The sequence below is a fragment of the Ochotona princeps genome, chromosome 10, assembly GCF_030435755.1.
Source record: "Ochotona princeps isolate mOchPri1 chromosome 10, mOchPri1.hap1, whole genome shotgun sequence".
NCBI lineage: Eukaryota > Metazoa > Chordata > Mammalia > Lagomorpha > Ochotonidae > Ochotona > Ochotona princeps.
The window spans coordinates 55,460,671-55,485,753 of NC_080841.1; the positions used below are offsets into that span (position 1 = coordinate 55,460,671).

At 44.1% G+C, this 25,083-nt stretch overlaps 1 protein-coding gene across 1 annotated transcript in view; it reads right to left on the reverse strand.

Moving 5' to 3' along the window:
- Positions 1 to 2,235: 2,235 nt before the first annotated feature.
- The window catches only part of DHTKD1 (dehydrogenase E1 and transketolase domain containing 1), a 41,999-nt gene continuing 19,151 nt past the window's right edge, over positions 2,236 to 25,083 (reverse strand). The window contains exons 8-17 of the mRNA XM_004578461.3: positions 24,192 to 24,504; positions 22,548 to 22,632; positions 19,794 to 19,933; positions 15,860 to 16,010; positions 14,741 to 14,847; positions 13,037 to 13,201; positions 6,961 to 7,043; positions 6,493 to 6,662; positions 2,955 to 3,040; positions 2,236 to 2,472 (exon numbers count right to left, since the gene is read on the reverse strand). Of these exons, the coding sequence (XP_004578518.2) occupies positions 2,371 to 2,472; positions 2,955 to 3,040; positions 6,493 to 6,662; positions 6,961 to 7,043; positions 13,037 to 13,201; positions 14,741 to 14,847; positions 15,860 to 16,010; positions 19,794 to 19,933; positions 22,548 to 22,632; positions 24,192 to 24,504 (1,402 nt within the window). The 3' untranslated portion in view covers positions 2,236 to 2,370. The remainder of the gene's footprint in view (positions 2,473 to 2,954; positions 3,041 to 6,492; positions 6,663 to 6,960; positions 7,044 to 13,036; positions 13,202 to 14,740; positions 14,848 to 15,859; positions 16,011 to 19,793; positions 19,934 to 22,547; positions 22,633 to 24,191; positions 24,505 to 25,083) is intronic.

Here is a 25,083-nt window from a genome sequence, read left to right on the forward strand (position 1 = left end):
GGATCCCGGGTGTCTTGGGAGAAGCAAAGGTTCCCAGGGTTTAGTCCCAAAGACTTGACGCGGAGTCCGCAAAAGCCGGCAGGATCGAACCAACGTTTTTATTTCGCTGCACCTTGTCGTAACCGTTAAGAAATGTGTAAAAATCTGTAACGCATTGTATGCCATAGCTTAGGAAAGCCTGTGTCCCCCCAAGTCTTCCCCAAGTCCTCAAAACCCCCAGGTGGGCTCCTGGGCTTCCTGCTGGGCACTTGAATGGCTCCTCTTGGTTTCTCCCCGCGTGGACTGCGTGTTCCTTACAGGAGGGATCAATCCCATAAGAACGCCTCTGCCTCCCTTTGAATGCCTTGTGCAGTTAACGTTTCTGAGCCCCATTGGTAAAATAAGGATAATTATACCTACCTGCTAAGAGTATTAATATGACCTAAATTCAAGTAACGCATATGAAGGCCCTTGAGTTTTACTTTCCTTCCTCCCTTTTTAAACCATCATATTCTTAACTCCCATGCTAATAAGGGGCTGAAAAATGAAGATTTCAAAGGAAACCAATGAGCTGTGCGATTTAGGAAGGATACGATTTAGGCTGCCCTGGCAGGGGTCTCCACCATTATTAGCTAGAATTTTAACTCTGGGAAGTCTGCATGTGATACCTGCGCTGAGAGGCTCCTCCACATAGGGGCAGGCCTTGCCACTGTGGCCAAGGTTTACTCCTCGTATGGTAGCTGGCTGCCAAGGGTGTCCTTGAAAAACTTAACAAAGTGGTTCTTACAATGTTAAAGATCTTATTTACTAAGAATGATGTCCCATTTTTTCCTCCGTAGTTGCTATTATTTCCACTCATTGAATACTCAATATAAGCTGTTTTTTCCACTGGACGTGCAACTAGAACAAAGAATAGTAGATACAGATAACAGATACAGCTAGGATACAAATATCAACATTACTTAATATCTAGGAGGAACAAAGTAAAATAATAAGTATTTGAGTTGTGAATCTTCAAATAGCCCTTTGCTGCAAAGTAATGCAAATATCTGACCTGTCCTGCAATAGAGATTGAAAACAAGAAGGTTATGATGACCAAATACAGTTTATGGATCAACTTAGAGAAGTTGAAATTAGAAAGAAAATTACAAAAGTAAAATTACAGAGAAATTTGGAAAGATTTCCACTAAATTTAAAAAAAAGTCTTCCAACTGATTTGGTGCCTAAGCTTTTGAGTTATTTTAATTCAAGAAACCAACAGATCTGAAAAATAAAATGTCATTGTGCTTTAATCTTTTCTAGTTAAATACACAATGTGGATAACCATTCTCATTAAATAGACTTTTGTAATTTTATTGATTTCCATACTAGAATGGTGCTATGTTACATGATTTATAAACCTTGACACAGGAAGCACTGAGGTGTGTAAGTACAAGGAAGAAAAGGGTTGTATGTATTGTAGGAATATTAAATCAAGGCACTAATATGCACTTGTACATCTGAATCATGAAATCTTCTGTAGATGGAATAATCTATAATTTGAATCTGAAAGTCATGGAGTTACCTATAAAAATGGAAAGGACCCGTGCCCACTCCAGCCTCCAATATTTCCTATACTTTCTGAGAAAAACAGTCTCAAGACACAAGAATGGTGGATGGCGAAGGCTCCACAGCACCAGGTTAAATTTTGCGGTTTGCTGTTCCATTACTAGTTTTGAGCAGAAAAGACTATGGCAAAACAAATTTTGATTTCACTATAAACAAATTTCACTAATCTACAACTCCTTAATTTAAAAATACAAGATCATACACCTTGAAATTTGTTATTTAGTAGGATCTAGATTTAAAGGTGATGAACAAAACTTTTGAAGAATATACATCAAGAGTGATTAATTCTGCTAGTGTTTGCTGAAACATTTCGCAAAGTGGCTGGAAAAGCAGCCCTAGAGAGTTCATGAAAGAAGGAAAGGACCTTGAAGAAGGACAGAAAAGTCAATGAAAGTTACAAGCATCACACAAATCAAGAACCAGGGTTGAGGTCACCTGTATGTGGCTCTAAATTTAGTCTTAGAAACTTTTCCAGGTCAAATATATTTGATTAATTAGAGTGGAGCCTGAAATCATCAAGATAATGACCCAGTTCTCCAACTCAGATCTAACCACACATAATGCTTGTGCTTTTAAGGATAAAATTTCCTGGTCCAATTTGTGTATTTGTAACTGATTCCCCTGTTTATCCTACATTTTCCTGATTAACCTGTCTGTGCAAAAACCCAGCATTTTGGGGGAATCTGTGTCATGTCTCCTAGAAGACATGGGAAGGGTAGAGGAGGTAGGCCTTTCTTATACTAGTCTTCTTCAACAGAAGCAGTGTTTCTTCCAAGGATGTCATCAAGCAAAGGTCTCCCTGAGGACATGTTCATGCTGCTGTAGGTGAACCGTGCCAATACCCACAGCAGGTGCTGGCAGAGGGGGTCGGCTCACAAGACGGAGCTGTCATTGGAACAGAAAAAAAAAATGTCATTTTGACTTGATCAGACCTCTGCTCGGTATCAACAAGAAGGAATATGAATTTGTCTTAGTTTATTTAATCATAAATCACTTCTTGGGAAAAGTAACAAGTTGTTTGGAATAAGTTGGAGGGAATTGAATGTCATCTCTAATAACTAGCTAAATTCCAGTCCTGATAATAAGAAGAGACAAAGTCATGAATTTATCCTGTCCTGGGTAACGACTGCTTTTGTTTTAGCTGTGTGGTTTCCTTAAGTAGAAATACTAACTTGTGAAAATGATTTCAGTCCAGCAGATTAATGTCAGAGGAGTGAGCTGAGTTCTAGTTCTAGCAAAATATAAAGATCTACAAAACTGCAGTTGTCTTACTGTTCTTCACTTCCTAACAATCAGTCAAGAATTAAACCAGTGTTTACACGCACACACACACACATACAGGCAGAAAGCAGGGAAAGGAGTATTACCTTGCAAGCCAGTTGCTTCTCAAATCTTGGAGAAACAAAACACCATGGGCCCATGTTCTGAGGTTCCTCCTGACTCCAAATAAAGGCTATATATATGTGTATATTAAAAAAAAAAGTTCATTTCAGTACCTTAAGTAAACATAGAAAAAACAGAAGATATCCAACCTCAATTAAATATGTTTTTCCACTATGACATAGCACTGCCTTTGTTTTTCCTGAAAACACACAGTCTGTATCCACCACCACAGTCATAACACTTAACCAGCTCAGCAACACCTTAATTAGCTTGCCCTGCCCCCTTTGTAGCCATCTTCCCTAACTCACAGCTAACTGGCAAAACACCCATCTTTTCTACATCCCTACCATTTTTCCTCTATTTTAAACATTTTTATTTATTTATTTTCATTTTTAAAATTTATTTCAATATTTATTGCAAAGCAGAGGGTGTTACAACCCACGTAGGCCTCCAATTCTGGTAAGGATAGAGAGGGTCAGGGAAAGGAAAAGGTAGGTGAATAAATGTTTCAGTTTTCCCTCCTGCTTTCATGATGTGGCGAAGGTGAAGAAAGTGTGCCACTCCTTGCAGTCACACCATATTAGTGACACCATATCAGTGTCCATATGTATAGTCACTTGAGGCCTTGATGTGGGGAAGAATGTTCTAAGGGTGTTACTTGACTGGTCTTGGTTTTTCTGAGAGATTGTCAGTTTTGTTACACCAGAGGTGTGACATTCTTTGTAACGCCTGCTGACCGTTCTTTTTTACTTCAGTGTGTCCACAGACCTAGGTGCCTGTTGTAGAACCTGGCCTGGAGTGTTGTTCAAATTGTCCTGTCTATCTTTTGATGAGGTACTCCAAATCTTCTGTTGACTTAGATGAGCTGACTGTCTTGTGTTTCATGTCCATCTGAGTATGCTCTCCATTCTTGCACAAGGGTCAGCAACTGCAACGTGTATTCCAGGATCAGATCTCATGTCTATGTGCTGCTTCCTGAGGTCAGGGATCAAGTGCAGTGATCTAGCTGGGGAGCCCCTAAGAAATCTCATATGGGAGGTTTTCAGACTTTGCCAGCTAGCATAGGGTTGGGTGAAGTCTGCCACCAGCACCAGCAAACATACATACCAACAGCTGTGGCTACCTAGTCAATCCCACCCACTGCCCTGGCTCTCATGCACATGGAGGGTGCTGTAGTCTACCCCGGCCCAGCCCACTCCCAAACCTGGCTTTCACTCACACTAGCAGGTGTTACAGCCTAATCACGGTAGCCCTGAATAATCTCTAACTGGCCTGCCCCCAAGCCCTGGGTTTGGGTGCTTTAGCATAGCCCAACCCACTCAGTTCCCAGCTACCCTTCTTGAGCCCACCAGTTGATGCTGCAGTCTAGCCTGGACTGGCCCACCCCCAACCTGTTTTCATGCACACTGGTGGGTGCTGCGGCCTACCAAGGGTGTCCCCAAAAATCTCTTTCCAGGTCTTCCCCCAGCTCCAGCTCTCATCCATTCTGGGGAGTGGTATGGCCAGCCTAACACAACCTGCCCCCCCTCCCTGGCATTCACCAGCAAGTACTGCAGCTTAGCCTAGCCCAGCTTGGCTCCACTCCCAGCTCCTGCAAGTGACCTAAAATGACAGCCGGCCTTTCACTTCCTTTCTCCCAGCCACTATAACACTTGCCTGGGTAGAAGGCAACCAAGGCTGCTGCCTAAAGCTGGAGTATTTATTTATTTTCATTTGCAAGGCACAGAGACAGAGGTCTCCCATCCACTAGTTCACTTCCCAAATGTTCACAACAGCCAAGGCTGGGAACTCCATTTAGAGTAGGTGGCAGGGACCCTAGTCCGTGAGATATCTCCTGCCTTCCCAGGTGCATGGCTAGGAAGCTGGATAAGAAACAGAGTAGCAGGAACTCAACTCAGGCACTCTGAAATGGGATGCAGATGCCCCAAGAAGTGTCCTAATCACTGGGCCAAATGCCACTACTGCTGGAGTGTTGCCTTGCCCAGAATGTCATATAAGTGGATTCAGTGGATTCTGAAATCTTCTGGTCCTGGCTTCCTGGAATAAGCACAGTAGATGCGTGATCCCTCCATGTTATGGACAGCAGTAATTTGTGCCTCTTCTATGTTCAACTGTATTATATCAGACAAAAACATCAACATCATTTATTCATTGACTGACTGAAGGACATTTTGTTCCCAGTTTGGACCAAGTTTGGGCCAGTTACTAAAAAAGCTACTACAAATATATGCATGCAAATGTTCCTGTGAATTGTTTTCTCTTGGATAAATCGGAGTGGGATGTTTGGGTTACAGGGGACCTCATTGTTTAACTAAATAAGATGCTGACTATTGTCCAAAGTGGCTGCAACAGCCTGAATTCCCATCAGCACAGAGTGGGGTTTCCAGGAGCTCTGCATCTCCACCAACACTTTATAGCATGTTTACTGTTTCCCTGATTTTATTTTAATCTGTTTTAACAGTGAAGAGCTACATATCATGTTGGCTTCATTTTCATCTCCCTTATCACTAAGGATATTGAGCCATCTTTTCATGTACTGGTTTCCCATTTTATTCTTTGGAGAAGTACCTCTTCAGGGCTTTTGAAAACTTAGACTATTTATTTTCTTCCTTTTGAGTATTAAGAGCTCTTTGAGAAATATTCCAGATGATCTTTAATTCTGTTTTTGCAAATACTTTTTCCCAGTCATTGTCTTGTCTTTTCATTTTCTCAACAAGGCCCTTCACAATGTAGGAGTTGTTTATTTTAATGAATTTCTGTTTCTTTTATGAAAATGTGCATTAGTGTATCTAAGCACTCCTCCCCTAACCCAAGGGCACAAAGATTTTTCTCCCATTTACTTCTAAAGTTTTTGCAGATTTTCATCTTATGAATAGGTCTATGGGGATTGGTCCTGTGGAGTGACAGGTAAGATGCTGTCTGCATTGCCGGCATCCCACATAGGTGCTGGTTCAAGTCCAGGCTGTTCCACTTCAAACCTAGCTCCCTGCTGATGCACCTGGGAAATCATTAAGGACGACCAGGTGCTTGGGACCCTGTATCACTGTGGGAGACACAGAAGAAGCTCCGGGTTCCTGGTTTTTGCCTGGCCCATTCCAAGCCATTGTGGCCTTTTGGATAGTAAACCATCGGATGGAAAGGTCTCTCCCTCTCTTTATCCTTCTCTCTATAATGCTGCTGCTCAAATACTAAGTCAATATTTTTTTAAAAAATAAGGTGTATGATGAATTTTGAGTTAATATCCATATTGAATGCCTACAGATATCTAATATTCTAGCCCTATTTCTTGAAAAGACATGTTATTTACAGTCATACTGTACTTCTTATAAAAGACACTGACAAACCTGAAACTCCAAGACAGTACTTCTTTCAGATGAGAGAAGGCACAAAGGAGAAGGGCACCATGAGTGACATGGAGACATGGCAGTCATGGTATTGGGTTTTTTTCTGTCTTAGGATCCCAGGAGATTTCATTTTCCATCCCCACCACCTCTTTTCATCCGGGAAGAATAAAACAATTACCTTTAACTTGCTTGTACTTGCTCATTTCTTGTTGCAGAGCGTCCAAGGGAAAGGGGCAGAGCTCCTCTATACGGATGATGGCAAAGTTGTGCTTCTGGGCCCCCAGAGCTTCTCTGTGCTTCTGCAGTGCGTAGAAGTGTTTGCCACAGCAGAACACAAGTGTCTTGACGCTGTTGGGTAGGAAAGGGACAATGGAAGGGGAATAAGTACCTTTAAGTGAAAATTTGCCACAAGAAAGGAAAGGGGCTGAATGATGAAATGCCTCTCCCTCCCCTTCCAGGAAGCCAGCACATGCCTCCAAAGCTCGCTCTCCCACACACACTCTAGCTCCTACTCCACTCACATCTCATGATTTGCATCAGCAGAGAAGAGCTCTTGATCAATCTTGAATTTCTTAACACAAACTACTGTTCCCATTTATTAAAACTCAACCACAGAGTACGAAAACAAGGATACAGAGCTAATTACTTTTTTGGGTCCACAGAGGAATCTCCAATGACCGGCTTGAACGTTGTTCCTGGTGCCATTTCTTGAAGAGTTGACACGGCTGCCTAAGAGGCAAGAGAAACCACACATCTGTCATTCAAGGGAAAACAGTTGAAATTGTTACAGTCATGGGATTTTAGCTAAAAATTAGTGTTAAAACTCTAGCCTAGAGCTACAAGTAAACCTGTCTCTCCTCCCCAAAATATTAGTCCTGTGTACTTCAAAGTATACAGGTGTCTGGAGCACCAGCATCCACATACCAGCTGGTGTCTCAATTGCTCCTCTTTTCATCTAGCTTCTTGCTAATGGCCTGGGAAAGAAAAAGATGGCCCAGTGTTCAGAACTCAGCCACCCAAGTGGAAGACTTAGAAGAAGCTCCTGGTCCTAGCTTCAGCCTACCCAAACCTGGAGTGAAACAGTGCATGGGAGATCTCTTTCTCTCAAAAAAAATGTGAAAGCAGGGGTCAGCACTACGGTGTAACAGGGTTAAACCACCATCCCATATAGGTGCTAGCTTGGGTCCCAGCCATGCCATTTCTAATCCAGCTCCTTGTTTATGGCCTGGAAAAGCAGTGGAGGATGGCCCAACTGCTCGGGCCTCTATACGTAAGTGGAGGAACTGGAAGAAGCTCCTGGTTCCTGGCTTTGGCCTGAACCAGCCCTGGATTTTGTGACCATTTGGGGAATGAAACAGCATATGGAAGACCTCACTCTCCCTACTTCTCAATTTGTCTTCCAAGTAAATGAAGTAATGTTGCCTTCCAAGTAAATGAAGTAAATCTTCCAAATAAACAAAATAAATCTTTAAAAATAAAGTCAACTACAATAAATAGAGAAGCAGGTGTTTAATGCAATGCGTCAAGCACTTCTTGGGATGCAAGTAACTCATATGGGTACCAGTTAAAGTTTTAGCTGCTGTGCTTCCAATCCAGTATCCTGATAATGTATCTGGGAAGACAGCAGAAGACAGCCCAAGTGTGTAGGTCCCTGCCACCCATAAGGGAGACCTGAATGGATTTTTGGACTTCTGACTTCAGCCTGGCCCAGCTCTGGCCATCAAGCCCATGCGGAGAGTAAGCCAGAGGACAAATTTCTCTCTGTATCTCCCTCTGTGTCATTCTGCCTTTCAAATAAATAAAACTTTAAAAACAATGTTTCTACAACGTATTCTCCTTAAAAGATTTACTTATTTATTTGAAAATTAGAGTTACAAAGAGAAGGAGAGACTGAGATTATCCACTGCAGGTTCACTCCCCAGATGGCCACAATGTCCAGGGCTGGGGAAGGCCAAAGTCAGGAGTCACATTTGGGTAGCAGAATACTAAAATTATTTTTTAAAAAGATTTATTCATATTGCAAAGTCAGAGAGAAGGAGAGACAGAAAGGAGATACAGAAAGATCTTCCATCTCCTGGCTCACTTCCCAAATGGCCCTAATGGCTGAAGCTAAGCCGATCTGAAGCCAGGCACCAGGAGTTTTTTCAGGGTCTCACACGCAGGTGCAGAGTCCCAAGGCTTTTGGCTGTCTTCTACTGCTTTTCCAGGCCACAAACAGGGAGCTAGAAGGGAAGTGGAGTAGCCAGCACATGAACTGGTGCCCATATAAGATCCCATCATATGCAAAGCGAGGAGTTTAGTCACTAGGCTATCGTGCTGGGCCCAGAGTGCTAAAACGCTTGAAAAGCATCTTCCATTGCTTTTCCTAGGCCATTAGCAGGGAGCTAGATCTGAAGTGGAGTAGTTAGGACTTGAACCAGTACCTGTATGTGACACTGGCATTGCAAGTATTGGGTTTACCCACAATGCCAGCTCCTGTTTATACAATTGCAAAGAATGAAGGTACTTCAAAAAGTTTGTTGGCCGACTTCCTGAAGGCAGGGAAGTGCAACAGTCTTCCAGTACCACCCTTCCTGAAGGTTAGATTTTTTGACCTGCACCAGTGCCTGTAGCTGGGCTGCGTGGCTCCCCCTGGAAGGGCCTGAGCACCACCTGGCAGCACACCCTCAAGGTTAGAAGGTCTTGATTTCCAGGGAGATGATGGGATCACACAGGTGGTAGTGAGAGATGACCTGTGGTTTTTATGCCCAGGTTAGGAATTACGGCTGAGTGATTTCCATAGAGAAGTCTATGACATGTGTATGCAAGTAGGGGACTGACATCAAATTGTTTCAGAGGGGAGAACAAGAGTGAGAGAAGTGGGTCTGATAGCAGAATCTGTGAGGGCAATGTGGGCTCACCCCTGTGGAACTGCAACCTCTGCTGGCTTGCCCAAGAACTGCAGATAAGGCCAGGCCTTGCTGGGGAGCTAAGGGGGCACCCAAGCTGGGTTGGAGTTCCCACTGGTGAGAACGAGAGTAGGATTGAAGGCAGCAGGCATGGCTGTACATAGCTACAGATTGCACCAGCTCAGTGTGCACTGGGACTGTGGAGTGACAGATTGCCTTGACTCTAGCTCCTTCTGGTACTCTTGAGAGCCAGGTTGGATGTAGAATAGGCCAGACTAGGTCTTAACTCCTGCCTGTGTCTGGGTGTGGACCAGGTAGCACTGTTCTGCAACATCAAACAAGAACCAGAATGGGTGTGGTCGGTTGAGCAAAGCCACTGTTCTTGTCAGGACAGGAGGTGGACAAAGTCAAAATAATCCACTGGTATGCACGAGAACTGCCACTGGGAAGACTCAATGGAGTAGCCTGGGAAACGCCTTCATTGGAATGCAGTCTCTGCAGGTGAGCGCAAGAAGCAAGGCAAGCAGCAGTCCAGACCATGCCAGGTTACAGTACCCGCTGGCATACATGTGGGTCGGTTCTGGGGACAGACCAGACTGGGCCAGCACATAACACCCACTGGCAGATCTAAGAACCAGGGTGGGGGGTAGGAGGAGCCAGATCAGGCCGCAACACCAGGAGTTCACATTAGGACCAGGACAGCAATCAAGCTGGGCTGGGATAGGCTGCAGCACCCACCAGCATGAGCTGGCACAGGGGCCAGACTAGACTAGGCCAGGCTGCACAATAAGATTGCAGACGATGAGGTGAGGCAAGTCATGACAGCCTGGGCACAACAGAAGCCGGGTACATGAGTCCCAGGGATGGGGGGATCTGACAAGGGTCAGGTAGCTTGGCTCAGGTCCTGGAGCCCACCTATGTGGAGGGGAATGGGTTCCTGAACCCTAAGGTCAGGGAAACCAGTGGGGTGCGGGTCGACTGACCCAGATTCTGGGGCCTACTCTCTAGGTGGGTGCTGGAATCATGAGCCCCAGTGGTGGGGATCCGGTGGGGCTCAGGTCACCTGGCCCAGGTCCTGGGGCAAATCTACTAGGTGGGTGCCAGGTTTGTGAGCCCCAGGGGTGTGGGGTTCGACTGGGCTCAGATCACCTGATCTGGGTCCTTGGATTTGCCTGCAAGAACATGCCCTACTTAATGAAAAAGGCAGAGCAGTGGACACGGGCCCTGGTGTGAAAGGAAAATATGGCAGCTCATTTGGTGCTGTAGCAAAATAAGAACAGAACTAACTAGACAGTTACCCCAAACAAACGAAGACAGCAAAAAATCTTGGTATATGGAACCAATGGACATTGGGAGGGTGACATCATCCTCAGATTGGTGAAATCAGCAGCGTTTCAGAACTATCCAGGGCGAGTCAAGATGGCGGCAAAGGGTGCAGACATGTTTGAGATGATGGAGAATCATTAAACAAACATGTTAAAGAACAGAGAGCAGATTACAGAAAAAGATAGGGGTCAGGCAGTCAACAGGCAGGTACCTGGAGACCCTCTGGACACAGGGAAGAGGCGACGATGGTGCAGCGGTGTTACAGGGAACAGAAAACCCACCAGCCACTGGTGAGCTGTGAACTGGACTCCAGCGATAACCAGGGATCCAGCGGCGGCCACTGGTCAGCCCTTGAAGCAGCCAGGTAGGAGCCTGGATTCTCACCGGGAGCTCAGGAGGTGAACGCAGGCTGGGACTGGCCAATCCTGCCGAATACCTTGGCCCAGCAACAAACAGAAAAGGAGTTGCAGACTCCTCAGAGCGGAATGGTGGCAGGTCAGAGCTAACAGCACAGGGATCAAATGCCAGAGTGGGAGTGATTCCAGCTAGTCACACCTGGCTGATCGCACAGGGAGGACAGCGCCAGCTTCGCGTCCTGCAGGATCTGTGTGGTCCCCAGATCGGAGGGTCAACAGCCCAGGCTCTCTGGCAGTGCCCCGCTGGGTGCCATCTTGTATGCTTAGACAAGATCAGTGCCGCCGATAAACCAGTTATCTGGGACAGTTGTCGGCTTCCTAACCCAGGACACTGATTGAACATAAAAATTGATTTGTAGACGTGTAAGTAATACATCTTAGGAATCTTCACTAAGGAGAAAAATCCACCAAACAGGATTGCATTGTCACAAGTTAAAAGAAGAGACAAAATACAATGAATGTTACCCAAGACTCCCCAGTACAGGAACAAAAGCCTCTACTTAACTGAGAAAGACATTGAACAAATGGGGGACACAGAATTCAGAAAACTTATTATAAAGCTTCTGACCAACAATGAGAAGCACAAACTACAAGCGTTCAAAGAATTTAAAGAATTTATCACAAAGGAAATGAATCAAATAAAAGCTGACATTTCAGAACTATCCAAGACACTTGTACAGAACCCTCGGAATATGTACACATTGAGACTCTGGGCTGATAGGAGGTGGTGGTTCTTCATCCCTGGGTACTGGGACGTGTGGAAAGTCGTGAGTGGTTCCCCCTGTGTGTCTTCCCTTCCCCTAAGAACAAGAAACAGAAAAACTGGAAGCAATGAGTTCACTCAATTTTCCCTAAACCTTGATCCTTCCCACCATGATCGACCATGTAATCATTATTACAAAATAAAATGTAAACAGTAAAAAATAGAAAGTTTGTTGGAGGATCTGACACCAGCAGCATAGCAATGCTAAGCCTCAGACTGCAGTGCCAGCATTCCATATGGATACTGGTTCAAGTCCTGTAAGCTCCATTTCTGATCCAGCACCCTGCTAATGGCCTGGAAAAGCAACAGAAGATGGCTCAAATCCTTGAGCCCCTACACGCAGATGGGCAACAACAAGACAACTCCAGACATTGCATCCATTTGGAAAGAGAACAAGCTAACGGAAGACCTCTGTTGTATCTCCTTCTCACTTGATAACTCTACCTTTCAAATAAATATAAATCAGTCTTAAAAAAAAAAATTTTGTAAGCCTGGCATGATGGTTCAGTGACTAAATCCTTGCCTAGCATGTTCCAAGACCGCATATGGATGCTGTTTCATATCCTGACCAGTCCACTTCCCTATCAGCTCCCTGGTTGTGGTCTGTGAAGGAGTAGAGTGTGGCTCAAAGCCTTGGGACCCTATACCTGTGTGGGAGTCCCTGAAGAAGCTCCTGGCTCCTGGCTTCAAATCAGCTCAATCCTGGCAGTTCTAGCCAATTGGGGAGTGACCCAGTGAACAGAAGATCTTTCTCTGTATTTACTTCTGTAAATCTGCTTTTCCAATCAAAATAAATATTTTAAAAAAGTTTGTGGGAAAATGGAATTAAAATTTTAATTTGGTATAAAAATTTTTGAAATTAATACACTTCCCTCATTTAATGCATTTACTACAATCTTTGTAAAAACTTCATACAATGAGATGCAGAAAATAAAAACAGAATTTGAAACTATCTTAGAAACTTGCTCTTTCTGGGCGTGGTGCAATATCCTAATGGCTAAAGTCCTTGCCTTGCACAAGCGGAATCCCAGTTGCACGCTGGTTCATATTCCAGCTGCTCCACTTCCCATCTAGCTTCCTGCTTGTGGCCTGAGAAAGCAGTGGAGGATGGCCCAAAGCCTTGAGACGTGCACACATGTGGAAGACCTGGAAGAAGCTCCTAGATCCTGGCTTCAGGTTAGCTCAGCTCTAGCCATTGCGCCTCTTGGGGAGTGAACTGACAGATGGAAGATTTTTCTCTCTGTGTCTCCTTCTCTCTGTAAATCTGACTTTCCAATATAAACAAATAATTTTTAAAAAAAATCAAAGAAACTAGCTCTTTCTACTCACAGGAAATCTGAGTAACATCTTGGGTGAGGCAACGATGAGGGGTTTTCTGAAGTTCCGAACCATCTGTCTCCTGAGCAGGTGGAAATACTGTGCTGGAGTAGTTGGGTGGACCACAAACATGTTCACGGTGTCTCCATCCACACCCTCTTCCACACTGTCACACATCTGGGAGAAACAGAAAGAAAGAAAACATTCAGGTTTTCCATTGCAATCTCTATGACAATACGCTAGCCAAAGGGAAGCACAAGCATTCTACACAAGTAAGAGAAGAGGTATCACACTCTGTTACAAAATACATCAGTAGGTAAATTTATGATCTGAAAAATATTAGTAAAAGGAAAGTTCTCTGTATCACCTCACACGGTTGTTCCCAAGCACAGCTGGCTGGAAGAATCATCTAGGGGGCAAGGAGGGAAGTCTATTTTTTAAAATATTGATAATGGGCTGGCACAGTAGCTCAATTGGGCTCAGTTGGCTAATCCTCCCTTGCAAGAATGGGCATAGCATATGGGCACCCGTTTCTATCACAGTTGCTCCACTTCCCATCCAGCTCCCTGCTTGTGGCCTGGGAAAGCAGCAGAGAATGGTGCAAAGCCTTGGGACCCTGCACCCACGTGACAGAGTCAGAAAAAGCTCCTGTCTTCAGATAAGCTCAGTTCTGGCTGTTGTGGCCACTTGGGGAGTGAACTAGGGCATGGAAGATCTTTCTCTATGTTTCTCCTTCTCTCCAGCTTCTTGTTAACACAGACTCTGAGGGGCAATGCTGCTGATTCAAGTAAATGACTTCCTGCCACCCACTCAAGAGACTTGTCTGAATTGACTTCCTGGCTTCAGGCTTTGGCAATAGTCAGGGACGGCTACAGGCCATATCAGTCTCTGATTCTCAAGCAAATTTAAAAATTCAAATTTTAACAGTAGTTATTTCTAGAAGGCTATTTAAAATGCTTTATAGATCAGTCATTTTATAGAAATTATCATTGTCTAAAGAATATGGCTTTTAAAAATTTTTTAAGATTTACTCTTTTTTTCTTTTTTATTATTAGAAAGGCAGATTTACAGAGACAAAGAGAGACAGAAAGAAAGATCTTCCATCCACTGGCTCACTCCCCAAATGGCCACAACAGTCAGAACTAAGTTGCTCCAAAGCCAGGAACCAGAAGCTTCTTTTGGTCTACCATGTGGGTACAGGGTCTCAAGCCTTTGGGCCATCCCCTACTGCTTTCCCAGGCTACCAGTTGGGAGCTGGATGGCAAGTGGAGCATCCAGGACTCCAACCAGCGCCTAGATGGGATCCTGGCACATGCAAGGCAAGGATTTAGTCACTAAGCCCTACACCGAGCCCCAGAATATGGTTTTTTAGGATACAGATTCTGAGATACTGCTCCCAAAAATATAATCTGGGCTGGTCACTGTGTCTGCACCTGTTTAGGTAAGTTCCCTAGGACAGCCTGATGACCAGCCAGGTATGGTAACCACTGACCTTCATCCCTGGACCAGCTTTAATTGCCACTGACTATGACACCATCACCCCTGATACACTGTGTTTCCAAGGAAGTCTAACCTTACGTGAAACCTGTTGCGTCATTCCCACACTGCAGTGTCTTGTAGTTCAAGCTGCACATTCATATACCTGAAATACTTCGGTTTGCAGAGCACCCAGGGATGTGGGAAATGACTCTCCCATTGGAGGAGGCATCAACATACCTGCAGGAAACGCTCTAGTCGACAGGATGAGTGGTCAGGGCCAGCCCCATCGTAACCATGCGGGAGCAGAATAACAATGCCACTTTGTAGGAGCCACTTGGCCTCTCCTGGGAAAGTGCCACACACAGAATTCAAACTCAATGAACAAGAACCAACTGAAACCACTTGTCTTAAGTCACTTGCCTAACAGTCCTCACACAGGCCCCATTACACGCACTTCCTAGCACTGTTATACTGTCCTGAGAGGCAACGGTGTCCACTTGGCTGGGTGGAAATGTAGGACAGCTGATGCGCTGGGCTTTGGGGAGCAGAAGACAAATTCCAGGATGGCCATCCCAGCTTCCAAGATGGCAGTGTGCCACTCCGCCCCTACAGCTCTCACATGGTGGCTCTTCCCTCCCTTTTGCACAGCTGAGGATCCAGGTCACTGTCCCTGTGGGGAAGTGCAGTGGACACATCCAAATGGGCCTTCAGTCAGAGAGAAAGTCAGTCTTTCAGGCATGCTTCCTCCTTGCAACTAACCGGTGAGCAAAACGCATGACGACAGAACTCAGAGGCCTTTACTCAAGATCTAACAATGAATGACCTCCTCTTCCAACATGAGACTGAGCATCCAGGGAGACTCTTCCTTGACATACTTTAGATTTTCACCATAAGCAGGTACTGCTTTGGAAACTTTCAACCCTAGTGAAACAGTTGAACGAAACTAGATGAAGGGGTGCGGATTATTTTCACTTCCATGTTTGCATCTGCCTGTGTCACTGCTGCCTGCTGGCAGTATTTGTGTTATGACTGGTCACTCAGTGCACCCCCAAGAACAGACCCAGAAGCCAAACATCCTAGGAGTTGGCACAATGTTCATTGCTCTCTTCCGTCACACACACAGCCCTGGGGAAGGCAGGTGTTCTGAGTCCTGTCACTGGGCAGTACCCACTCTCCATGCTGACCAGAAACTCAGATTCTGCTCCTAGGAGCAACTCACTGAGCTCTGAGAGCTGCTACCCGCAGGGGTTAGCAGGTGATTGCCCACAGATGCCTACAGCAGCAGCAATCTCATCACTCCTCCGTGCCTGTGAGCCTGGAGCAGTACATCCACTCTCCATGCTCACAACAACCAACCTCCTGAAATGAAGGTGTCAAAGATGATCTGGGCTCCATTGAAGAAATCGCCAAACTGGGCTTCCCAGATGGGTAGTAACTTTGGGCTTTCGATGCTCATCCCATATTCAAATCCCAGGACAGCCTCTTCAGATAGGGGACTGTTGCTGACCTAATCCCCGGAAAAAAAATGAAACATTGGATGAGTGAGCAAGGGGACACTTGACAGGGGCTGGCACAGGTAAAGCATCAAACCAGCACAAAATCTCAAAGGGAGGAGAGCGTGGAGGGAAGCTTTGCTCTCATCTGTGACCACAGTCCTTTGACACAGGATAGTGACTGCTCGATACCAGTGGAGCACATGAGGAAAGCTGGGACAAAGAGAAAAAGACAGAAAGGGAAAGAGGGTTTAATATGAGTGTTAAGGACTTTCCTCAAGGGTTAGCCATATACTTTTTACAGGAAAATTCTATCATATAAACTTCTAAGATATATATATATATATATTTATATGTATATACATATAAATTTATATAAATATATTTATATATAATATTTATATAACATATACATATATACATTTTTTTTAAGAGGAGAAGATTAGAAAATGAAGGCCTGGGCCTCGGAGTAGTAGCTTAGCAGCTAAAGTCCTCATCTGCACACACCAGGATCCCATATGGGCGCCAGTTCTAATTCTGACGGCCCCGCTTCCCAACCAGCTCCCTGTAGCCTGGGAAAGCAGTCGAGGATGGCCCAAAACCTTAGGACCCTGCACCCATGTGGAAGACCTGGAGGAAGCCTTGGGCTCCAGGCTTCAGATTGGCTCAGCTCCAACTGTTGGGGCCACTTAGAGAGTGAATCAATGGATGTAAGATCTTCCTCTCTGTATATCTGACTTTCCAATAAAAATAAAATAAATCTTTAAAAAAAAAAAAGAAAAAGAAAATGAAGGCCTACTTATAGTTAGAATCCATGATTCTAATATATCTGCCAGATAAGTTTAAAAAAAAAAAGACATGATATGTTAAGATAAAAAGAACAGGAGACAGGGCCCAATGCAATGGTTTAGTTGGCTAATCCTCCCCTTACAAGTATTGGGATCCCATATGGGTGTCCCAGCTACTTTACTTCCCATCCAGCTCCCTGCTGGTAGCCTGGGAAAGCAAGGATGATGGCTCAATGCCTTGGGACTCTGTATTCATGTGGAAGACCTGGAGAAGGCTCCTCGTTTTTGGTTTCAGCTCAGCTCAGCTCTAGCTGTTGTGACCATTTGGAAAATAAACCAGTGGAGAGAAGATCTGTCTCTTCTCTCTGTAAATCTGTAATTCCAATGAAAAATAAAGCTTTGAAAAAAAAAAGGACAGAAGATAAAATGATATCTCTGCGGAGATTACAGAGACAGGACAACTAAACACAACATGACACTGAATGGGGTTTGTAGTGCTGATAACCACATAGCTGCCAATTAGAATGTTGGCTGCTCCACTTCCCATCCAGCTCCCTGTTGATGGCCTGGGAAAGCACTGAAACATGGCCCAAGACCTTGGGCCCCTACATTCACATGGGAGACTAGAAAGAAGCCCTTGGCTCCTGGCTTTGGATTGGCTCAGCTGTGGATATTGCAACCATTTGGAGAGTGATCGAGCACATGAAGGATCTCTAACTCTCTCTCTCTCTCTCTCTCTCTCTCTCTCTCTCTCTTTCTCTCTAACTCTGACCTTCAAGTAAGACGAAATAAATCTTTAAAAATTTATTCATTAATTTTGTTTGAAAAGCAATGAACAGAGACAGAAAGATAGACAGAGACTGACAGTTCTCCCCTCCACTGACTCACTGTAGGTTAAGGCATCACTCTGACACTGCATTCCATATGAGCAGCAGTTTAAGCCGTACCCACTGTACTTCTGATCTAGCTCTCTGCTAGTCAGCAAGGAAAGAAGAAAAATATGGCCCACATCCTTGGGTCCCTGTATCCATGTGGGAGACACAAATGAAGTTTCTGGCTCCTGGTTTCAACCTGGCCCAGCCCTGGCTGTTGTGAACATTTCAGAAGTGAACCACTAGATGAAAGAGCTCTCTGCGTCTCCCCTCTCTAACCCTTGCCTTAAACTAAACAAATAAATCTTAAAAAATAAGTAATTAGTATTACATAAAGCTAATAATAAATCTTAAGTTATAATTCAATAAAAGCCTCATTTCAAAGAGGGGAACACTAAATATTTCAATATACAGTTCAACAGTCTGACGTGATCCAAAAAAATCGTTTTTTTAAAAAAAAGATTTATTTATTTTTATTAGAAAGGCATATTTACAGAAAGAAGGAGAGACAGAGAAAAAAATCTTTCATTCGCTGGTTCACTCCCCAAATGGCCACAACAGCCAGAGCTGAGCCAATCTGAAGCCAGGAGTCAGGAGCCTCATCCAGGTATCCCACATGGGTGCAAGATCCCAGTAGGCTGTCTTCTACTGCTTTCCCAGGCCATACGCAAGGAGCTGGATGGGAAGTAGAGTAGCCAGGACATGAATTGGCACCCATTTAGGATCCTGACTCATGCAAGGAGAGGACTTTAGCCACTAGGCTATCACGCTGAGCCCTTTAAAAAAATAAATATTTATGTATTTATTTTGGAAAGGCAGATTTATAAAGAGAAGAAAATACAGAAAGATCTTCTGTCTGCTGATCCACTCCCCAAGTGGCTACAAAGGCCAGAGCCAAGCTGATCTGAAACCAGGAGCTTCTTTTGGGTCTGTAACACAGATGAGGGTCAAGGTCCTAGGCCATCCTCGATTGCTTTCCCAGGCCACAAACAAGGAGCTAGATGGGAAGTAGAACAGCTGGGACATGAACCAGCGCCCATATGAGACCCCAGAAGATGCAGGACAAGGACTTTAGCCACTAGGCTATCATATCAGACCCCAAAGACAAATGTCTAAAAAAATATATTTATATATTTGAAAGAGAGAGAGACAGGCAGACAAACAGACATCTTCCATCTGCTGATTTAATCCCTAGATGGCCGCATTGGCCAGTGCTGGGTCAGGTTGAAATCAGGAGCCAGGAGTTTAATCGGGGTCTCTTGTGTGGGTAGAAGTGAACCAAACACCTGGGCCAATCACTGCTTTTCTCAGGCCATTGCCAGGGTGCTGGATCTGAAGTGGAACAACTAGGCCTCAAACTAGTGCCCACATTGGATACTGATGTTGTGGTGGCAGCTTCACCTGCCACACACCACAATATCAACCCCCAAAGATGGATTTCAAACTAATTCCAGAAAAATATAAGCCAAGTGCCATTTTGTCTTTGAAGAATACTGCTTTTGCCAAACAAATTTGTTATAGTGGATCACTGAACTCAAAGCTCTATACTCAATGACTTTGAGTAGGAAGGAAGATGACATGCTACTAAACTTACCTTGCAGCATAAATTAATTTCATAAACACTGCATGCCAGGCACCATGGTAGCTGGTGGGGCTATAAGAATGAGAAGACTCAGCCCCTGTCCCTAAGACACTCAAAAACAGCATGAGGACTGGCACACAGACATGGTTATGCTTCCTCATCAAGCCCCCTAATCCAGAGGGAAGGATGCAATCTGAAGGAGGCATTTTTGATTTAGTTTTTCTTTTTCAGTATATAAGAAATGTTGGGTTATTATTTGCATCTTTGACTGACTTCAGCAAATCACAACATGCAGGTATTAATGTCAATTTTGGATTGACAAAATGCACATCTGTTTTACCTTTACACAATTACAGAGAAGGAACTAGAGTAAAATAGCTCCAGTTTGCTGCTTAGGCTGTTACCTCCACTCCACATGTTCTACCCACTCAGTGCCTCTTTATTCAAAAACCTCTAGAAGGCACAGTTGGCAATGGCTGTGTGCAGTAGCTTTCAGGCTCCTGTAACTGTCACCAGCAGCAGCTGGCTTCCACGACGGACATTACAGGATCCTACCTCGAGAAACCCCTTCTGGTGAGGGTCCATATGGTTCAGCGGGATGTAGGTGTCGTCGGTCTGCTGGCAAACCACCATCACATGCCTTTGACTAAACGTTCCTCGGCCGACGTCTTGACCACTCAGACGTACATTAAATCCTTAAGAAAGCAAACAAGAAAATTTTCAAAAAAAAAAAAAAAATGTCTTGGGCCCGGCACCATAGCCTAGCGGCTAAAGTCCTCGTCTTGCACGCAGCAAGAGCCCATATGCGCTGGGGCCCGTGCAGTGGGTGTGGATGACAGGAAGCTGTGAAGAGAACAGCTCGCCTGTTTGGCAGGGTCCAGCGAATTTCTCTCTGAGCACCTTGATGCTGTTTCACCCCCTGTTTGCATGGACACTCAAGCAACCCACTAAGAATTCTGTAATCTATTGAGGCATTGTTGTCTGCCCCTGTGAGATGGCTTTTGTAACCGATGTGAGCTTGAGAGTTAATGTCACTGATACTGTCTTGGTGAGTGGGCCTTTGACAATTTACACACAGGACACAATTAAGCCCATGCCATTTTTGGACACCTTATTGGGTACTTAACCACTGCCTCAGAATTTGGCCCAGATATGTAGCACACCTTCTGGGAGGGGGCTTGAAAATATCCTAAATATTAATGCAAGTGATGGGAGTAAGAGCTGAAACTGCCATGCCAATAAATAGTTATTGTAATCTCAAAGGCTAGCCTCTCTTTACAATTTTTTTGGAGCATAGATAATGTAATTGTTTTAGCTGCTTTTATAATTTTTATCTAGAGGAATTAAGGAAGCTTTTATTAAGTAAATATGCTTTTAATTATTATTTTATTATTTATGGGGTTGTAGAGCCTATAGTTGTAGAGGGATTTAATATTTCAAACTTCTGTTTTGGATTTTACGTTTTTTCCCTTGTAACCTATTTTTCCATTAAATAATGGGTAAATTGTAGAAATAGAAATGTGGTAGGAATGTACTACTGATTAGCAGGTAATCCCATGTGCCTTGGCCTTGGAGTCCTGGCTGTCACTCCATGGCTACTGTTGAAGAATGAATAACGGTTTGCTTTGAAGAATATGAATACAAAATTTTTGCAGAATTATCTTTAGGGGCACCTGCTTAGCCCTGAAGTGCAGATGGAATGACCAAATGTCTGTACATGCCCCCTTAGTCTTGAAGTAAAAAATAGAACAATTAGTTGTTTATGTAGAAGCTTGAAAGGTGTCTGAGTAAATAAAAAGAACAGCTTTTTCTTGAGCTGGTGTGAGAACGCACCAAGTGACAGTGTCTTTGTCTTTCTTTATCGCGGACTCCACGCACCCTTCCTGAGCTCCGAACTTGGCTGGAGCTGGACTCCAGCACATATGGGCACCAGTTCTAATCCCAGCAGCCCCACTTCCCATCCAACTCCCTACTTGTGGCCTGGGAAAACAGTCGAGGATGGCCAGAAGCCTTAGGACCCTGCACCCGTGTGGGAGACCTGGAAGAGGCTCTGGGCTCCTGGCTTCAAACTGGCGCAGCTCCAACCATTGCAGCCACTTGGGTAGTGAAGAGCTTCCTCTCTGCTCTGTCTCTCCTCCTCTTTGTATGTCTAACTTTTCAATAAAAATAAAATAAATATTTAAAAAAATGTCCAGTTTCCCACGAATAACCCATCTCATAATAAGGTAGGACGAACCTGAATCCCTATACAATAGCTCCATCCTGCAAATTTCCATTGAGATAACAAATTTGCATTATTCACATGTATATGGGCTATTCAAAAATCCATAGTCAAGTTGCAACTGTATAGGAATAGTTATCGCTTGGGACCAGCACCATGGTGCAGCAGGCTCAGCTGCTGCCTGTGACAACGGGAGTGATGCTTTGAGCCTTGGAGGCACCGCTTCCAATCCAGCCCCTTGGTAATGCACCTTGGAAAGCAAAGGAAGATGCGCTTGGGTCTCTGCCACCATGGCCAGGTGGGTAAACCAGATAGAGTATGTGGATTCTGGCTATGGCCTGACCCAGCCCCAGTCACTGAAATCATTTGGGGAGTGAGCCAGTGAGTAGCTCTACGTCTGTGTCTCCCTGTCATTCTGCCTTTCAAATAAACAAAATAATATCTTAAGAAAAAATAAAACAATCATTATCACTTGCAGCCACCATTGTGGTGCAGCAAGTTAAACAGCTGCTTACAATTCTTGTATCCCAGAAGAGAATATGTTTAAGTCCTGACTGCTCTGCTTCCAATTCATCTCCCTCCTAACGCTCCGGGGAAGAAAGTTGAAGATGATCCAAGAACCTGGGCCCTACCATCCAAATGGAAGACCCAAATGGTTCTGACTTAGCTCACCCACAACAGATGCGGCCATTTCAGGAGTTAACCATAGATGGAAAGTTGGTAACTCTCTCTTACTCTTGTTCTCTCTTTCTTACTGTCTCTCCCTCTCTGTCACTCTGCCTTTGAAATGCATACAATATACATATAAAAAATAATCACTTATTCTACAATACTTAGGTAAAAAAAATTACCGTTTCAACACCACCAGCACTGAGCAAGTTGTTTATTAATACAACTGCTCTAGAGTTGGTGCTCGGATGAAGACTATCAAATGACCTATTCTACAATGATATAATAGCATCAGGTAAGAAAAGGCAACAGGTTCTAGGACCTCACTAGCTGATAAAAACAAGAGGTAATTACAGTTCCTTAAATAGTACCGTAATACCCTTTTCTGTGAACTGCGCAGCCAAACAGAAAGCACGTACCTTGAGCAAGCAAGGAGCCCAAGGCCAGAGCCTCCGCTGTGGCCCAGTCTAAATTTGTTCCACTCTGCACCTTCTCCATTCTGGACTGTGAAACAGAAGAAGAGGAAAAAGGAAAATTTTCAGAGTCCCTGTGTTTTTCCATATTGATTTCAGAATATTTAATGAATCAAGGGTAAGTGTCAACAAGTAGTGCTGAATAACAAGTACAGTTCACTACATCTGCATATAATTGGCATTACAGACACTTTTCAAACAGGCAAAGCAAACCTGACCATAGGTTAGTAATGTCCTCTGCAAAGAGATGAGAAGATGGAATCATGGAGGGTATACAGGAAATGATATTCTTAACATTCTATTTATCTTTTTAATATTTATTTACTTATTACTTACTTACTTGAAAGGCAGAGTTAGGAGAGAAAGATTTTCCACCGACTGGTACCACTCCAAAATGGCCCAAATGGCATGGCCCAGGTTTAAGCTATGAGCCAGAAGCTTCTTCCAGGTCTCCCACATGGGTGGCAGGAGCCTAAGAACTTGGGTCATCTCTGTTGCTTTCCCAGGCCACTAGCAGAGAACTAGATTATAAGTGGAGCAGGTGGGACATGAATTGGCACTCCCATGGGATGCCAGCATCACAGGTAGCAGCTTAACTTACTATACCACAACAATAGCAAAACTTTTGGAAATTGTTCAGAGGATAAAGCTCTTTCCTTTAAGCTTAAGATGAAGACAGGAAGGGCAGCCTGTCCCATCCCACCACATGTGGAAGAAGGAAGCATGTGATGAAGAGATGAAGACTTTCAACATTTTGTTCTCCAATTTTAGCACACAATGTTTCATGTATCATAAAATCCCAGTATCTAGGTCAAGTAGAATAGTTTGTCATTATACTGTTAAGAGAACAGACATGAGGCTATTGTGCCACAGTGGATTAAGCCGCTGATACAAAAGCTACTATTTGCAACATCTGAATCCTACATGATGCTATGGAGGTTTCAAGCCCTCTTGCTTTGCTTCCAACCCAACTCCCTGCTGGTGAATTCAAGCAACAGAAGCTGGCCCAGTTATTCAGGTGCTTGTCACCCTTGTAGGAAAACTGCATGGAGTTTTGGCCTCCTGATGTAAGCATGGAACAATCCTAGTTATTGTGACCATTTAGGGAGTAATCAATAGATGGAAGATCTCTCCCTCTTATTCTGCCTTTCAAAACTAATTAATTAATTTAAAAAACAATAGGAAAAGCTTCAGCATATTTAAGGGTCTAAGTGATCATGTTTAGTGTATGTGTGTTATTTTTGTTCCTTATATTTAAACTACTTGAAAGAATTAATTTTTTTTTTGCTCAGTGATGGGAAAGATCAAAACAGACAAACCTACATTTCTGTATCTTCTACAATATGCAGCATTCAATGTACGTAAGATATTAAGCATAAACCAATAAATAACTGCAGAAAAAATAGAAGCAGAGAAAATCTAAGATAACTGGATATCAACAGTAAAACAATGCAAGGATCAGTTTCTAAAACCTACTCACAAGCAGTGAATATTTGTTAAATGAATCAGCCTACCAAATAGACCAGTCCAACATCATTCCTTTGCTTAACAAAAAGAAAAGTAGTAACCGATCACTGGACTACTCCCCACCTGGACATACGTCTTTAGCAGGTGGCTGTGCACCTGCAGTTCCTTCAGGACCTCCACAGACTTCATGCCGATAAACCGCAGGAGGTCCAAAGGCACACCTGTGTTCCAGGTGGTGATGCGAGCTTCAGGCTGCACCAGGCCTTGCCAGTGGGCCTGCAGGTTGGTGGCTGGGGGGCTGTAGTGGGTCGTATTAGTTAAGTGGTCATTCAGCTTGGCATAGTAAGAGGCTTTTATTTCAGACACCTCCTCCTGGGTCATGAGTCCACTGGTGATCAGGTGCTCTGCATATGTGTCGGGGATGCTCTTTCGGGCTCTGATCAAGAAAGAGAAGGAAAAAGGTCAAACTTTGTGTCAACATCTAAGAGAAACACAGTCATTGTCAAAGACTGTTATAAGTGCACCGCTATAAAGAGGCACTTTGGGGGCCTGGTGTGATGGCTCAGTTGGCTAACCCTCACCTTGCAAGTGCCAGAATCATATCCTAACTGCTCCACTTCCCATTCAGCTCCCTGCTTGTGGCTTGGGAAAGCAGTAGGGGATGACCCAAAGCCTTGAGACCTTGTATCCATGTGGGAGACCCGGAGGAGACTCCTGGCTCCTGGCTTCAGATCAGCTCAGCTCCAGGTGTTATGGCCATGTGGGGAGTGAACCAGTGTTTGGAAGATCTATCTCTGCATCTCCTTCTCTCTGTAAATCTCTTTCCAATAAAAATAAATAAATCCTTTAAAAAAGGCACTTAGAAAAAGTTTCTGAACTGAGAACTGACAGAGATGGTAGCTACACACATTGTGAATGTGATTAATAAACCATCCACTTTAATATAATTAATATTATGGGCTGAAGTAGTGACAAAGCCGGTACATCTTCTGCCCACAATGCTGGCATCAAACAT